Source organism: Sebastes fasciatus, chromosome 11 (assembly GCF_043250625.1).
Source record: "Sebastes fasciatus isolate fSebFas1 chromosome 11, fSebFas1.pri, whole genome shotgun sequence".
Classification (NCBI taxonomy): domain Eukaryota; kingdom Metazoa; phylum Chordata; class Actinopteri; order Perciformes; family Sebastidae; genus Sebastes; species Sebastes fasciatus.
Genome location: NC_133805.1, coordinates 15,848,537 through 15,865,959, shown reverse-complemented (window position 1 = coordinate 15,865,959; position 17,423 = coordinate 15,848,537). Strand labels below are relative to the sequence as shown.

The following is a 17,423-nucleotide window of genomic DNA, read 5'->3' as shown; positions in this document are numbered from 1 at the left end:
CATTCATTTAGTCCCAACTGAATTAAGGACATAATAAACTCAATACTATTTATTTTATTTTGCTATTTTTGCACATTTATTACTTTAACACACTGTGCTAAGCTGCTTGGTTTTGGCTTGATTGTTTTCAAACATGGCTGCCGGGTCACAAACTGTTTCATTTTACAGTTTAACAGTACACTAAAATATGTTTATGAAAACATTTGAGGTGAGAAATAGGCATCTTGATTCATATTTGATCAGCGCTGCCTAATTTGACAGTTTGATCAGAGTTCGTGTGTTTCGCAATCAGTGATTGACAGCTGCTTTAGAGACAGCTCGGCTGTGATTGATATTTTTCTTCAGGTGCTTTAAAATCTTGCAAATGCCATTAAAAGCACTAGGAGGACACAGAGGAACATGTTTTTTTAACAGATTATCTGTCTCATGCAATACTGTCAAGATATAGTGACTGTTTTACAAAAATAACTTTTTATTATATAGTATGCTCAAAGTGACCAACTGCAGCTTTAAGTAGAAGTACAGCAAAAATGTAGCATTAACTATGAAAAAAGTAAAAGAACTCCTGCAGAATTACGCATTTCAGAGAAAGACAGAAAACCCTGATAAACCCACTGTAACAATGCTACCTGCCCAGCACCAAACAACAGACACATTTAGCAACTATAGCTAAAGCTTGCTAGTGAAGAAAGTTAATGTTAGTGAGCTGATAGTTGGTGGAGACCAAAATAGAGCTAAAAGGAGAGTAAATGTTGGACTTATAGTCGTTTGGTGCAAGAAACATGAGTCCTAATGAATGCTAATGTTGCTTTGTGTCTGCTGGATGTGAAACTAGAGCTGCTTGCTAACATGTAAGCGATAACTTAATGACCGATACCATCATGTCAGGGCTGACAGCTTGTGTTGGGTTATGTGTCTAGAAGGTAACCCCAAAGTTGCGAAAACGGCTGAAAACTCTTGCGAGACTTGCTGCCCGACAACCTATCCTAACCTTAACCATCTGGCGAGAGTTTCAGAATTTGGGTGTTCATCTTCTAGACCTTATGTTGGTGTTTTTGGGTTCCCTATTGGCCAAAAACCCAACTAATGTAGCACATGGAAAAGTTCTTGAGACACACTGAGTATTCATAGTATTGAAGGAGTCAATATCATCCGACATTTGAGAGAAAACACATCTACAAATAATTGGATAGAAAGAGTAATACTGAAATTCAGAAACTCCCCTCACAAAGCCAGCATGGCAAGGCAGCGAGGCTGATGGGAGCGGGACAGGCAGGTGAGTGGAAAGAAGTTGGATGAAATAGGAGACCTGGGAGCTGTGAGCCACAGTGCTATTTATAGGGAGGTGTCCTGAATCTCACACAGCGGTGAATCCCTGAACGTCCCACAGAGAGATGAGTGAACAGTAAGAAAATAACAGAAGATAGGAAGACAGGCTCCGCTAAGACTTTTTCATCTCATAATAAATGCTCGGCTAAAATAATCAAGTTCTAGAGAGCAAAGAGCATCAATAATGAAGTGACTGAGACAAGTTAGCAACACATTACATCATCATTAGTTCTTGATGCATTCAGTGAGTGTGCCCATTAAAGTGTCACGTTACGAGCTGTTGCTAAATAATTCTGAGCAAAGATAGGACCGGCGCCAAGCGGAGTCTCCACGCAACGTTAGGGATGACATCATAGGTAGTGTTTTTAAACTCTGCACATGACACAACTCATACACACTCACTTTACAGCTCCTCATCAAAGAAGAGGAGTGAATGCATGGAAATGTGTGCGTGCAGTAGGCCTCTGTGTTTATGTCTGCGTAAAAGAGACACATCCAACAATTGACTCCTTTCAGAAAGTAACCTCATCATTCGTGACTAGTTGGTGTCACCTCCCGTTTTAACAGGGCTCAGCAGCACCTCCAGAATAACATTAAAGGACTGGATCACTGGTGGCACATTTTCAGTGACAGTTATAGTGCTTAGCTTGCGTTTTATTCTGATCTGGTATGCGTCTGAAGTATCGACAGTGTGTATTGAAGAGATAGTGGACTTGGAATCAATGTGACACAGTCTGGGTATTTCAGAGGATACACGCATTCCCTTTCTTATCAAGAGTTTGATGAGAACATCAATTACACTCCCATGTCTGAGAGTTAATCATGAAGCTAGATCCTGGAGGTGATTAGCTTAGCGTACCATAAAGAGTGCTGGAAACAGGAGGAAGCAGCTATCGTGGCTATGTTGAAGTTAAAGAAATACACCAACCAAAATGCGAAAGCTCATAGATTATCACGTTTTATGTTGTTTCTTCCATTAGTACACAAACAGATATGTAAAAAATGTTTGTGGCTAGTTAACTATTTACATGTAGGCCGACTATTCACAGGCTCGCTGTTTCCTCTGCTAACTTTCCAGACTTTACTAAACCAAGCCAACATATCCTCTTCTTACGAAAAGTTATTTTATTTTTCATTCATTTTCCTACAAATGTCCAGCAACTGGAGCGATCAGTGCCCTGAACAAGGCCCTACTACAGTGTTAAAATGTAAAATGTATAGCTGACACATTGTTTAAGACTGCAAGAAACACAGATGGAAGACAAGTGGGAGAAATGGACATTATTCAAAAACCAAAACAGCGACGAAGACGGCAGAAAGGACAACTGATTGAGTTGGAAATGACATGAGAATGTTTGGAATAATGGAAGTGTAACTCCCAAACATGAGTCCTGTTTGTATTGTTCCCGTTGTTTGTGGGTCTGAATATGTACATGCCCATATGTTGTTGATATGTGTATAACCTTGAAAAACATCAATAAAAACTAAAGTGAAAAAAAAAATTTAAAATGTAGGGCTGTCCTCGACCAAGGAAATTCTTAGTCAACCAACACTCAAACGATTTTCTCGACTAATCAATTAGTTCATTTAATCGCTAGATCTGTAAAACTGAGTTTCTCCACAAAGAATCACAGAAAAGCACCACTTTAAATCTTGTGTTTACCAGAGATGTGCTCATAAGTTTTTTAGAAATAAGTCATTCAGCATGAAACATAAAAAAAAAAAACTAATCGACTAAAGAAATCTTAGTCGACTAAGACCAAAACAACCGATTGGTCGACTAATCGACTAAGAGGGAGCAGCCCTAATAAAATGTAATGCTGCTCTAAGAGACATTACAAAACTGTTGTCCAGCAAAATCAGAGCAAAAATAAACCTTTTCATGTTTTCCATCTTACATCCAAATAGTCTGTGACTTTTTTCAAATTCATATTCTTGATTATTTCTCTTTAACTTCATGACACCTACGTCGTCAAATTTAATTTCAAGCTTAATTTAGCTACAGGTGCATCAAAGATCCTGCAGATCGTAGGGAACCGGTGCCTTGTTAAAGTAGACTTTAGCAGTGATAAATCATTACTGTCAGATCTGGGTTTGAATTCAGGTCAGTAATGTTCTCCACGCTCATTACAACACCCTGCTGCTAAACATCAAAAGGATATTTAATATAGTCTTTTTGTACAATGTGACAGATACAATGCCCGATAATAGTGCAGCATGAGAAATCCTAAAGTGGGCCATGCTGTAGCCAGAGGCAGTGTGTCACCAGCAGGAGGGTTCAGGGTGTTTTCCATCTGATATCATCAGCTGCAGGTGTTTTCCTTTTCTTAATCTTTTGGATATGAGCATGTATTTATAAGACATTCCTGATTTTCTTTCATTCAGTGATCTGATCCCATAACGAGGATACTGCTTCAAAAGCAACCAAATCAGCTCATTACTTCTTGTAGGAAGACATGAAGCCACAAAATGGCACTGTAGAGCATATTTTCATGGGACATATTATCGCTCACTAGAGTATTGTTCATTATGCTGAAGGACGAGGAAGTGTCAATCACATCAAACTCAATGACAATTCAGAATAAAATCTCTCACCTGTTCAAACTCCTTGAGTGTGTGAAGCTGAAGAGGAGGAGAGTTGTCTGTTTCATTACTACACAAATCTAAGCAGAGGGGAAAAGAGTATTAATCACTGGAAATCGTGGAGTTATCAGAGTAATTTATGTTTTTACAGATGCCTAATAGTGTTTCTTTTTTGTTTTTTTAAATGAGTGCTACGTACCTGTCATGTGACCTGTGATCTTGGAGGAAGTCTGCTCTTTGACAGCCCTGTCCAGAGAAACAAAGAAGTAGCATTGTCAACACTAAACACACTTAACACACACATAGAGAGAGATAAATAAACACATGATATCAAAAAACCAACAGCAGCATATCCATCACAACATTTATATATGTGTGAATATCATACCAAATACGATTTGTATACGGCCAGTGTGACGTTATGTATGTATTAGAGCTGTAATGATTAATCAATTATTTGTCAAATTAATCGCCAACTATTTGGATCATCAATTAATCGGTTTGAGTCATTTTTTTTAAGGAATAAAAATCTAAATTCTCTGATTAAATGTGAATATTTTCTTTTTTTTTTTACTCCTCTGTGACAGTAAACTGAATATCTTTGAATTGCGGAAAAAACAAGACATATGAGGACGTCATCTTGGGCTTTTTTTTCACAATTCTTTGACATATTATAGACAATGAATAGATTAATCGAGAAAATGATCAACAATGTAAATAATCGTTAGTTGCAGCCCTAGTATGTTTCCTTATATTTTATCGTTGATCGGGATATATTATTACTATTTTATCAGTTATTATTTAGTTATCTATTTTCTTATTTGAATTTTGATTATACATTTTATGACATTCTCATTTCTTGTCTACTTCTTGTATTGTTTCTTTTTGTATTTTACCGCTTGTATTGAAAATGACAATAAACAGATGGTCATAAAATGAATACGCTTTGTAACCCTGAAAAGCAGAGAGCTCCTCTGGAAATTAAAAAAAGCCACTCAAATCTTTTCACTGTAACAGCATGATCTCATTTGCACCTCTGTAGGGAATCGGGGGTCATCAGGGATTCCCAGCAGGAGAGAGGAAGGATGGGAGGAGCAGCTGAGGGTCAAAGTTCAACTTAACCTCTCAGGCCTTCAAACTACCTGCTGAACTGGTAGGTGCTACATGACAGTTTGCAGTCAGCGGAATAATTATTCCCTTAATCTGGTTATAGCCAAGTGATTGACAAGTAAAGTACAATAAAACTGTGTGCACTGGTCACAACAGTAGCATTTTAAACCCACTGCATAACAGCCCATTACTCCCCCTTCAGTCTCTCTCTGTGTGTAAATTCCCACCACAGCTGCTCCATCAGAAAATGTAAAGACAGTTGGTGCATGCCAGAGGCTTAAAAGTTCACCAGGTGGATAAATAAATAGTCTACATGCTGCATCATTGTGGTGGGCAGGGTGTCAATATCACTACTTTTTCACTACTGTGTGTGGACTGTGCAAATGTGAGTGGGAATATAGTGGGATGGTCCATTTATAGTTACAGTGATTGTGGGAGGGATTTGGTGATGCAGTAACCTACATACACTGCAATAAGAACTGATGTGAGGGACTGCAATCTCTCAGTCTGAATTAATAATAAGTAACTCTTCTACTGTATATGTGATGCATAACGTGGGTTGTGATGAGTCCAAACGTTTTGGATTATTAAAAAGTCATGCATTCAGTCATTATTCTGTTGTGCTCTCTCAGCACCTAAAGGAATTTAATCTTAGTTATTACTTCTGGACCTGCTACATGAAGTGTCTCCCATAAAGGCTATTATTGAGGCCACTGGCTATACAGATTTTGACTTTGATTGCCATATTGCACCGGGGTGTCTGTATTATCCCCCAAAATGCATTCATAATATGATTTTCTGATGAAATATATGGTATTAGGACGCGCTTCAGGAGGCTAATTTTGGCCTATACTTTGGCACAAATGAACTTACATCAGCACATATTTTAAAGGGCCCTATTGTGGATTTGGGCAATAGGGCCCTTTAAAATATGTGCTGATGTAAGTTCATTTGTGCAAAGTATAGGCCAGTATTAGCCTCCTGAAGCACATTCTAATACCATATATTGCATCAGAAAATCATATTATGAATGCATTTCATAAAAATACAGACACCCCGGTGCAATATGGCAATCAAAGTCAAAATAGCCAGTGGCCTCAATAATAGCCTTTATCCACTGATCCATAATAAAGCATGCAGATGGCTACTGTATATAGCCTCCTATGTGGTACAGCCACGGCCTCTATTACACAGGAGGAGGATGCACGACTGTTTTATGATACAACATATGATAGAAGATAACGGCATTGTCACCAAAAAGGTGGTTTTAATTCCCCCCAGACCTCGGTTTATGAACACAATCGGCTAAACCTCACCTCTCTGACTCGCCCCAGATTTGCTCCGGAGGCGTTGAGCTCCAATCCATAAAGGCTGCTCCTTCAGTCAACGGGCATCCATGCCTTCAAATCACCCGTCCATTATTCAGTTCAGAGAGAAAATACAACCACACAGGGACATGTTACTGCGCGCTGTCGACGCACCGCGCACCGCACCGCTCAGGTCTGGATGGAGGAGGAGGAGGAGGAAGAAGAGGAGGTGTGTGTGTGTGTGGATGAGAAAATAAAAGCCCCCATCCCACACAGAGCTGCAGAGCCCCTGCTGTTCAACCAGCCCACCAGCAGATGAGCTGAGAGGAGCAATATGCTGCTTCAAAAGTGAAAACGCTTTCTTTCTAAGGATAAATCCTTCAAAAACATGATATCAACATATTTCTGATTTAACTGATGATAGATGATTTTTCCCAAAATGAAATGATCACAAATATGTTTTCAAGGAAAAATTTAGCCTGATATTCCAGTTAAGACTGAGACAAGGATATTAGACAGTTAACATGTACTACTGCTCTTTATCAGCCGATTAGACTGTTGTCAGGCTGTTAAAGTGGCAGTATAGGCAGTATATTTTTGGCATCATTGGGAATAAATCCCATAATAACCTTTCAGCATATTGTAATTTAAAATTATATTATATAAATATTGTAATATATGTAAAATTTCATCTGTAAATTAACTGAAGCGGTCAAACAATACTACCATACAATATTTATATAAAGTAGTATAAAGTAGCCGGAAATGGAAACACTCAAGTAAAGTACACAAAATTGTCAGAGAAATAACATTTGTTCTAACTGCAAACAGAAAACCCTTGTGAAGTTACGAATCAATTCCATCCCATGTCATGATCTCTCCTCTAGTTTCTTATTTTGACAGAATTATTGCAACATGCTTGGAAAACTGTTTCAACACATTAACTTTGCTCTTTAGGCTTCAAAACATTTCTATGGAGTTGATTTTTCTTTTTCCTGTTCCCATTAATTATTATCACTTTTACAGCCATTAATGAGAACTTGCATGAGATATGTTTCTGTATTATATTTACAGACAAACTAGTTCTGCCTTTCTGTTTTTAATGACTTTCGATGATTAACAGATAATAGGCAATACAAAAACAAAACAAAAAAACAGCTGATTTAAGCATAAACTTCAAGCCTAATCAAACGTTCTAATCTATTTTTGTTTGTCCCACAAATGACATGAATTATATTATATTTTAATTTAGACACAGAGAAGTTATGTGAGATCCTACTCAGCTGTTATGATATCAAGTAGCAGAGGCTGCTGATTGTCTTAATCTATTTGAAGATACGGAGACAAATGACTCGAGGGTCCTCTCCTTCTGAAAGAGTAACTTAGTGGGATTAGGAGGGGACAAAGTTAATAAGATTAAGTCATTGTTTGCTTTAGCAGTCAGTAGCAGCACAGCGTTGGTAATCTCGTTAGAGGCAACAGAACTAAATCTAATTTCCCTTCAAAATAAAACAGATGCAACAGAAACAGCTTTGAAATGAGTAGAGAAAGTTATTAACTGAGCATGTGGCACCATACACGAGCCTGAAACATTACTTTGAGATAAATAAAGGACCAAAACATCAAAGCTAAGAAGTTCTGTTTCACATTTACTTCTTTACTGGAGCATGGCTGGTTGCCACCTCCAAAACCGTCACATTCACATCAGCCTGAAGGTGCCTGCTGGACAGTATCATAGACTGTATATGACAATATCAGGTGTGATGTTGGTGTAGTTTATGGGCCCATTTGTACCATGGCGCCCTCTCCTGGAGCAGCGATAGGCTTACTACACTCCACCATATGTGTGTTTGTGCTGCAAGGTTCAAACGAGACAAAGCTTTGACCTTTGTGAGAGCACATAATTGTGGAAGACTGCTGCTTGTGCACTAATTAAACACGGAGGACAAACTATAAGGAAGCTTTCAGATTGTATCTATATCTAGGTAGATAGATAGATAGATAGATAGATAGATAGATAGATAGATAGATAGTAACTTTATTGATCTAGAGGGAAATTCAAGTTTTCAGCATCACAGTTCCATAGTGCAAACATATTAGTAAAAACGGCACAAGTAAGTAATACAGAGTATAAAAAAATATACCAGATATAAAAATAACAGGAGATGAAGAAACTGTTAAAAATTAATATAGTGCAGGGTAACAACTGAGATAGGGGACTATTGAAAATGTGAATATAGTGCAGAAAGTGATATAGTGCTGGATAATAAAATATAGGAGATATAGATATTAAGAAATGTCAAATATGGAATTTAATGCGGGATAAGAACTGAGGAAGAGAGTTTTTTTTTTTTAAATAGAGTAAAGTGCAGAATAAAACTGTACATTGTTGTAGAATACAGTAACACTATATATAACTCTATAAAGGTGCAGAGTAGAGCTGTTTGTAGTGTGCAGAATTAAAAAGTCAGTCTATTAAAGTGCACTGTCTGCATTAACTGTCCTGCAGACCGTCCTCCTTTGTCCTTTGGTACATTCAGATAATTGTTAATACAGGTTTAAATGAGAAAGTTAGTTTTTGTATTTGGGTGAACCGACCCTTTAAGCTAGGGTTAGCCTGTGAACATCAGGATAAGATATGTTTTAATGGTTAAAAGGGTTCATTAATGAGTTTGGGATCCAGCACAGACAGTTGGAGCTGAAAGTATACACCCAACAACCAAACTGTCACCTGCTACTGGCTATTTCAGTGTCAGACTGCTTGTTTGTAGTATTTTGTAGTTCATGTAATACTTGAGAGTTTACAGCACATCTTCAGATGTCCGCGTTCCTTTGATTTATATGTAACCGAATGATTCAGACATGAACAAATAATACACTGTAAGCTGATGTGAAGTGCCTGTAAATCAGAGCAGTAGTGTGTCCTTTGTGACTTCAAACAAAAAATGCCTCTAGCGTCTAATTTCAGAACCGAATTATTCAGAGATACTGAACTGATGAAGGATCTACACATTTTTCATGTGTCATAGATTTAATGTAAATTCACAATGTTTTTCCTATTCATGTGCCATAATTGATGTCATAATTTCCTTTGCATATATTGTCACTTTGTACGAATGTTGCATCCGTTTACATACTGTTACAACTTAATGCTTTCACGTCATGGTTATTCTGAAATTCACTAATTTACATGTGACAGTAAGTTGGGCTGCTGCTATTTTGTGCATCCAAAAAGAGTCATATTTCTCCCCTTAGATTATGTCACTTTCCAATATGATTAATGAATCAATCTGAAACATTTTAGTGTTGGCAGGTCTTTGTTTATATAACTCTAGTTATGTGGACTAGCACCTGACTGCTGGGTGCATAGAGCTTTAAAGGTAGGGTTGGTAGTGTTGTTCAAATACATTTTTTGTTACATTTGTTGAAATTCTCATTACATCTCGACAGCAATCAATAAATCAAATCCTCTGACAAAAAAAGAGAAAAATATCTGGTGCCTGTGGCTGTTGCAGGACTGTAGTAAACTCGTCCAATCATTTCATTTGCTAGCTACTTTCATTGGAAAAGAGTTGGCAACACTGGGCTGTTTCTTTTCGGTTGGATAATTTCTGGTAGTTTCTCAACATTACCGACCAGAGCTTTAATATAAATGGAAATTAAACATTCAAAATGAACCGAGGACATTTTCTTTCCATCTGTATTTATTAAAGTCAGGCTACTCTGCAGCTTCTTTACATCTTCTCTTGATACACTTGACTTTAGATGCACTACAGAGGAGACATATCTACATTTTCTCTCATCAGTCATTAACAGAATAAAAGTAATACAATCTTAAGCTTTTCAAGCAATCTTTAGCAGAGATGATTTAAGGCATATTATAGTTTTTTTTGTTGCTTTGTTTTGTTTTTAATCTCTGACCAACAAACTTGTGCTGACATTTGTGTGAAATATAGTTCCTGTGCATTTGTTCAAAGCCGCTGCAATGACCTCAATAGACACTAGATGTCCTCGTAAGACCATTCAACCATTCAGCACTTCCAACAAGAGATACCCTCCTGTGTTTACAAGGTCTAAACGCATCTCCAGCCTTATTGCCTCAATACAGCCATTCACTTCACTTCTCAGTCATCTCAGTACAATCACACCAAATACAGAAGATCTACTTCAACAACAAGCCTCTAATCTGATGTCATCTTTTTCTTCCTAGCTCCTCTTCTCAAAGACCACACGGGGTCCTGACTTGCTCCCCCGAGGCTCTGTAGAGATGATCCAGATGGCGGGGGCTTTCACGAAGTCCCTGTCAATTATCTTGTTCTCCTCGGCCCGGGCCAACGCCTCCAGTTCGGGGGTGGTTTCTGGGATCCAGTCTACCATGAACTTATCCTTGGCCTCACAGTAGTTCACCACCACTTCCTCAGGCTGCTCCCCAAACACCAAGTCTGTAAAACAAAGAGAGGGAAGAGGGAACAATGTTGAGTGCAAGAGAAACAATGCAAGAGAAAAACTGTGAGTGAAACCGACACTTTTAGTATCTTCTGGCTCCTACAGTACAGTAACAAACCTGCAATGTCATGGATGAGGTCTTTGATGAGGTGACCGATGATGGCATAAAGGACACCCACCACGACCATGCCGGCCATGATCAGGTAGATGATGTAAATAGGCAGGGTGATAGCATCCCGAGAGGGGGGTATGTAGCTCTCAAACATCACCGTCCCATCTTCTTCCCTGAAACGAACTTTTAAGCTACTGCCCTCCGTCACATCCATCGCTGTCTGGGAGTCTGTCAGCCTGCGAATCCACTTAATACCTCACAGTCATCGCTGTATCGAAAGAAGCCGGCACAAAGGTTTCACCTTATAAATCTTTCTATACAAATCACACAAAAAGATTAGGAGGAAATACCTCACTGCTTCACATAAAGCAACACAATGAACATTATACTTTCAGCAAAAGGTTTGCAAGCAGAACATGAATAAAAACTTCTACATACAGCAAGGAAGCCGGCAAACGATCCTCCCAATTCACTTGGTGTCTTCACATTCCTGGCAACACTAAGCAAGTTAAATAAAAAGTACAACTATATCTCTCACCCTGACACGTTTTTCATTTTGTCTCCCTGTACGAACTCCCTATCTGTCTGCTGGTGGAGCTAGGCAGATGGAAACTAGATTAGCTGCAGCAGCTTGAGGTAGTCAAGGTCAGAGGAACGCCGCCGCGAGCACAGTTTCATAATGAGGTAGGGAAAATCTACCGATGCATGTAGAAGAGCATGCATATCTATGAATATCACAAGAACTTCTGCCTATAGACAGGAAATAATGCTTTCAGAGTCAAACATACATCCAGCTATACGAATGATCATAGAAAAGTTAAAAAAATGTTTGTGTGAGAAAAGAATAATTTATAAAGTGATATCTATCTATCTATCTATCTATCTATCTGCCTATCTGTCTATCCATCTATCTATCTATCTATATGTTCTTGTGCTGACATCTTTATCCAGCAGTATTTAATACCACTAATGTACAGTAATCCTTGGCATTGACAGATAAGGTCACTGCCCCTGATATAACCAGGTATTAGAGGAAGGTAAGATGGATTAAACAGACAAGACACAACAGCACTCATGTATTGTTCAGTTGTTTATTGGAAAGAAGCTTAGTCCAACACCAGAACAGACAGAACTGACATGTTTCTTATCCCGCAACACGTTACAGCAACATGTGTGACGTAAGAGGAAAGTGCGGATTATGACAGTTTGACTGGTCGGTGGGGAAAATGAACAGAAATGGTGATACATATGCAATTTCACGAATCTTTTTCATGGAAGTTATGCATACATACATATATAATCTCTGGATTTGAATGTCAGTTATTGAAATAAAATGTATTTTTACAGCTCACATCAACATCTTTGAAGCTTACATGGTACATGATTTAAATTTTTTTAAGCATGAGAAAAAAAATTTATGCAGCAAAAGATGATATAGTGCAATAATAATAGTAATCAAAGTAAGCATTTCTTAGCAAAAAAAGCTATTTGTTGTTTTATATAAAACAAAAATGCCTCAGCATTATGCATCACTACAGCAAAGAGACATCACTGATTACTACTGCTGTGCTAAAGTGAAAACTCAAAGGGAGGTGGCATACGGGGTTACGGAGGGGCAGGTGAAGGTCACACTATGAGCAGATATTCTTTTTTCTCCGGGGTATGGTGGAGCGATGGAGCTTCTCAGAGGAGGAGGGGTGGATGGACGGCGGCCGCCTCCGTCTCCCCAGTAGGAGCCGGGCAGCAGCCCGTCCTTTTCCCTCTCCATCCTCAGCCCGTCGTTCTCCATCAGCTTACTGCAAACGCTCAGTCTGTGCTCTTCTTCTATTTCTGCACTCCCTTCCTCTGAATCATCCTCCACTGGTTTGGGGCCAAGAATCCAGTCTGTGAGGAGGAAAAAAAAACATGTGAGAATTAAATGATTTTCTGTGACTTTGAAGTGTGTCCTTTAAAGGGGCACTCCACCAATTTTACATAATTAAGTTCAGTTTACTCGCATGGAGCCTGTGAAATAAATGATATAATTTGGAATAATAACTTTCTGGATGGAGCTCTCTAAAAGCTCTCTAAAGTAAAAAAAAACCTGATGATGTCATCAGGGTCATCTCAGCTTGGGTTTGGAGACTACAAGTTTTTAACAGAGCCTGCATTATAAACAAGCGCATTGAGTTTGAAAGAAGTGGGCATTGACCAGGCAGGGGAGGTCAAATCTAAGATGCTATTGAGTTGCATTATGTGAAATGTAGGATCCAGTGTTTTGGGGACTAAAACACATTCTTATCCCATCTCGTCACATAGTCACGCTTTGTTAGACCTCTCTTTGCACTTTGTCGCAATGTTCTTGATTGTTTGTGTAAAGCACTTTGCCCTGTTGCTGAAATGTGCTATACAAATAAAGCTGCCTTGCCTCTCGGCGTCACTTTTTTGGTCGCAGTAAACACATGTTTAATGTTGTGAATTAAACATAAACACTTACAGTATATACACTATAGTTAGGTTCAGGATAAAAAAGTTGGTCTTAGAATTACTACGTTTTTAAAGTGAAAATGTGACTGGATGTTGTGGACACGGGATACGAACGAACAGCTGATTGTAACGTGAAAGTGAAACGTAACGCGCGGGACACAAACAGCGGTCTCCTGAATGAAAGCCTTGTGTTTGTTGGGCCCATCCACCTCCCTTCCTGTCTCTTTCACTCTTTAAACTACATCACCACTGCAGTTTCCCTAAGCGTTTACTGTTGCCGCGGATGGGTTTACATTCAAAGCCCGGTGCGTCTCCTACTGCCACTAAAGGGTGCCTTGTGTGTCGATATCGAATGCCGACGACCTTGACAAAGCATTGGTATTTGATGACCTGGGAATGAGAATGGGCTGAAATGTCTGGATATCTTGGCTTTGTGGAAGTGCAATAAAACATCAGCGGAGTACCCCTTTAAGGTGTTTCTTTAGCAGCAGTCATTCACTCAAGTTTCAATCAGTTTTTGGCAATCACCTCCATGGTATAGCAAGGAAACTGTTGGGAAGGTTGACCTCTGCACACAAACCTCAGGGTGAATGTGAAGGAGAGTCATCAAACAACACGGTCAAAACACTGATGCAGCCCTGGCCCAAGAGCTCAGGGAGGAAAAAGGACTCAAAGACACCAGAGTGGAGAGAGAGTGATGGGAAGGAGAGGACACCAGCCAGGGGTTACCTGCTAGGTCATGCATCAAGTCTTTAATCAGATGTCCCACTATGGCGTAGGTGGCCACTATAACCAATACCACCCCGACTAGGACATAGACTACATTGCGCGGCAGAGTTATAGCATCTCTTGCTGGCGGTATGTAGTCCACGAAGTAGGCCTCCTCCTCTTTCCTCCTGGACAGCTGGAGGAGCTGCCGGCGCTCAAACACCAGCTGTGTAAGGTTCAAGAGAAGAGCTCCTCCTGAGGCGTTTAGGGACGCAACTGGTTGTTGGTTCATGGTTTTAGTCGCTTTGGTTGTTGGTTTTTGACAAGTGGATACTGTCTGGGATAGTCTGTTCAAGGAACGTTGGGCTGTTTCTTTGGGTGATTTATTGTCTTGATGCAGATCCAAGCTCCTTCTGTGAAAACTTGGAAAACGGGTGATAAAGGTGCATCAAAGATGAGTACGATTTTAAATACTTTTATATTTTCTGAAGCTGGGAGGAATGGCAGGATTGATGACAGATGGTTAAAAAATGAGGACATGGTGTTTCTGTAGTGCAGAAAATGTAGTTCACCAGACAAGAAAAATGTGATACCATAAGTGTGCCAACTCTCCTAATCTTTCGTCTAGACTTAAATCCTAGCATTCGCCCTTCTAGGGTTTTCGGAGAGAGGGGCCCCTCGGTCAAACTTCCAGGGGAGCGAGGAGTGTGAGACGGACGAGAGGTGAATATAGGACAGACGGAGTTAATAGGATTGAGTGTGTTACAGAGCAATATCAGCTTTCCATCTGTAGGGATTAGAGATATGAGCGAAGAGAGGTGGACAGTAATACGGCAAAGAGGCTTATGGTCCTCCAGGACATGTTGCATATATATATATATAGGATACATATATTACAGCAAATCCACTTTCTCTTGGGTTTAAACTGGCATCACTTTATGGATATCCCAGGCTTTGAAATTATCTTAAAGCACAGCAGGTCCACTTCTTATACTCTACTATACTATAAATGTCCTGTCACATAATTCACTGATATGACACTTTACTTTCATGGCTCATTTCTTGCTTGATAACAGAGCAGATGGTGATATTTCGAAATGTGACCAATAAATATCCCCACGGGTATCAAAACTGTACATCATCAAATGCAACTTATGAAAGATTCGTGAAATTTGTCAAACAAAAATATCGATTCCCTTTCTAATATAAATGATGAGAAAATGTTAGAGATGAAAAAGGAACAAATTATGGTGAAATGAGGAAGTTTTAAGATGTTATGGTGAAGTTGTATGACTCCTTACCTCGTAATCAATACTTGAAATGGCTCCTCAGTTCTTTTCTTTGAGTTGTAAATGAAAGGACTCCCAAATTGGCATGAGTTGTACACAGGCGGCTCTGGAAATAACCACAAACACATCGCAGAAAGTTAAGATCATGCAAACTAAAAAGGCTTACCGAAGTGGCTGCTCTGTCACAGCAAACCCCCAAAAGAAACCCACCATCAGTGATTAGTAGGGCAGGTAAACAGTGATCCAAAAATAAGCTTTTCTCCTCTCAGATCTTCTTGGTGGAGCATCAGCGTGCAGATTGCTTCTCTATGCTTTAGAATCATCGTCTTTTGGCGGCTCGGGAACTTTGCAAAACCGAGAAGCGAGGAATTGCCATTCAACGATGGTGATGGCAACGTTCGCAAAGAGGATGAACCAAGAGACTGGGTGCAAACCAAAGTAGAAGGCGTTTGACATGTTGTGTAGAAGCTGAAAGATGTGGGGAAAAAAAGATTCAAAAGGATGATGAACTTGATTGAAAATCAAGTCTTCCCGTAAAGCAGGAACCAGGTGACAAATCGGAAGAATGGATGTAACGACACAGCAGTGTGAGGTCTCTGAATGTGTCTCAGGATGAGGCTGTCAGGAGAGTCAGGCTGTCTGCATCAGTGTCAAGGTGTTCTTCAGTAATCCATAACAGGATTTGCTTCACTGTCACTCTCACCTGCAACACGTTTTAACTGAATCAGCAGACAGCAAAACAGAGTTCATTTAGCATCACCTGAAGTACCTGTTGACACTCAATTGTGGTGCAGTTTCAGCAACTGATTCACACTGTAAGCTGCGGGTGTAAGAAAATAGGTGTTGGATGTTACAGGGACTGTGATAAATGCAAATCCCACTGTTCTAGTGGTGTGTTCTTTATACTATGACCGTTTTCCTGAATTAGATTTCAAAAATCATATCGTCTTGCTTGCAATATCCCAATATATCGCGATATATTGAATCGTAACCCGTGTATCATGATACGTATCATATCGCCAGATTCTTGCCAATACGCAGCCCTACTGTAAGCCACAAACACGACTAGGAGACAAAACATAGATATTAAAACGTGCATTTCAATGTATTTTCCTGGCATTACCTGTAAGAAGGACTTTCTCTTTCACTTGCAGGATCCATTCAGGTCAGTAAAAAAACTTTAAGTTAGTATCCAAGTCTTGTCCAGGTGTAACAGAAAGCAGATCAATTGCAAAATCAGACTCCACAGAAAGCACTACAAGCTGAACTGCTCTTGCTCACTAGTCCTAAGCAAAAAAAAAACACCCAATCATTCAGTCAGTCCATATTGACTGTGACTCCCTCAGGCCGGGGTGACGATCTTCTGGGGTTTGTCTTCTGGCTCCGACAGCCACTTGAAGTAGTAATCGGTCAGAACGAAGGTCCAATAGATGGCAGTTAGGGAGGTGTTTACCACTATAATGCCGATGATTAGAGGGTGCATCATTGTTGCAGACTGGGTGGACTCTTTTTAAGAATCTGTGTCACCTCAAAAAATCGTGTGTGTGTGTGTGTCTGCTGTGCGGGCGAAGGGTTGTCCGTGTGTCTGATTTAATCACCTCTCTGTCCGCTGCTACTCTGGACTCCCCACCCCTCTCCACTCTCTCTTTCAGCTGGCCACTAAGGTTCTGTGGCAGCAGCATAATCCTCTTCAGCCGCTTTGTTACAGAAGATGCATTAGATGTAGGCCTGCTTTGCAAATGTTCATCCATAAGATGCTGTTGCGTAATGTTCATTCTTTACAATATGCGGAAAAAAAGAGTGGTATGAGACAGTGTTTTTTAAAGAAACTGTTGAAGAAAGGTAACATGATGATTTAAACAACCTCAGTGACTAAAAAAAATAATACCATAATCTTTGTTCTGAACTTTATGCTCTCTCCCAGATATAATCCAGAAACTAATCAAGACTGTAGGCGGAGGAGTTCTTAATCTTACACCAAACAGGACAGATGGCTCCTTAATCGAACCCCAGGGGCCAGAGGAGCCCAGACAACACTTCAACATGTGCAGCATGACCGGGATTTCTTTTCTT

At 39.6% G+C, this 17,423-nt stretch overlaps 2 protein-coding genes and 1 long non-coding RNA gene across 5 annotated transcripts in view; all 3 read right to left on the bottom strand.

Moving 5' to 3' along the window:
• The window catches only part of LOC141777102 (myomegalin-like), a 51,260-nt gene extending 44,731 nt beyond the window's left edge, over positions 1–6,529 (bottom strand). Inside the window, exons 1-3 of the mRNA XM_074651070.1 lie at positions 6,339–6,529; positions 4,112–4,158; positions 3,925–3,992 (exon numbers count right to left, since the gene is read on the bottom strand). Of these exons, the coding sequence (XP_074507171.1) occupies positions 3,925–3,992; positions 4,112–4,158; positions 6,339–6,388 (165 nt within the window). The 5' untranslated portion in view covers positions 6,389–6,529. The remainder of the gene's footprint in view (positions 1–3,924; positions 3,993–4,111; positions 4,159–6,338) is intronic.
• Positions 6,530–10,401: 3,872 nt separating this feature from the next.
• On the bottom strand, positions 10,402–11,467 carry LOC141777104 (uncharacterized). 2 transcript variants are annotated; one of them, XM_074651073.1, is made up of 3 exons: positions 11,326–11,467; positions 10,894–11,155; positions 10,402–10,771 (listed from the first exon to the last, which is right to left on the bottom strand). In XM_074651073.1, exons 2-3 carry the CDS (start codon positions 11,099–11,101, stop codon positions 10,536–10,538), a joined length of 444 nt encoding a protein of 147 aa, XP_074507174.1. In that variant the 5' UTR covers positions 11,102–11,155; positions 11,326–11,467; the 3' UTR covers positions 10,402–10,535. The 2 variants fall into 2 exon arrangements, with proteins under 2 accessions (XP_074507174.1, XP_074507175.1); XM_074651074.1 differs by having other exon boundaries at positions 10,894–11,201; positions 11,326–11,445.
• A 1,164-nt stretch (positions 11,468–12,631) lies between these two features.
• On the bottom strand, positions 12,632–16,613 carry LOC141777105 (uncharacterized). 2 transcript variants are annotated; one of them, XR_012595850.1, is made up of 3 exons: positions 16,474–16,613; positions 15,363–15,456; positions 12,632–12,771 (listed from the first exon to the last, which is right to left on the bottom strand). It is a non-coding gene; the product is annotated as an uncharacterized LOC141777105 (long non-coding RNA). The 2 variants fall into 2 exon arrangements; XR_012595851.1 differs by lacking the exon at positions 16,474–16,613 and adding an exon at positions 15,561–15,702.
• Between the last annotated feature and the right edge of the window lie 810 nt (positions 16,614–17,423).

Bases quoted from the DNA above. Each gene is read 5' to 3' on its own strand.
- LOC141777104 (XM_074651073.1), bottom strand. From the start codon at position 11,101: ATGGATGTGACGGAGGGCAGTAGCTTAAAAGTTCGTTTCAGGGAAGAA. The intron at 10,772-10,893 runs GTTTGTTACTGT...TTTGTTTTACAG, and splicing joins CCTCATCCATGACATTGCAG to ACTTGGTGTTTGGGGAGCAG.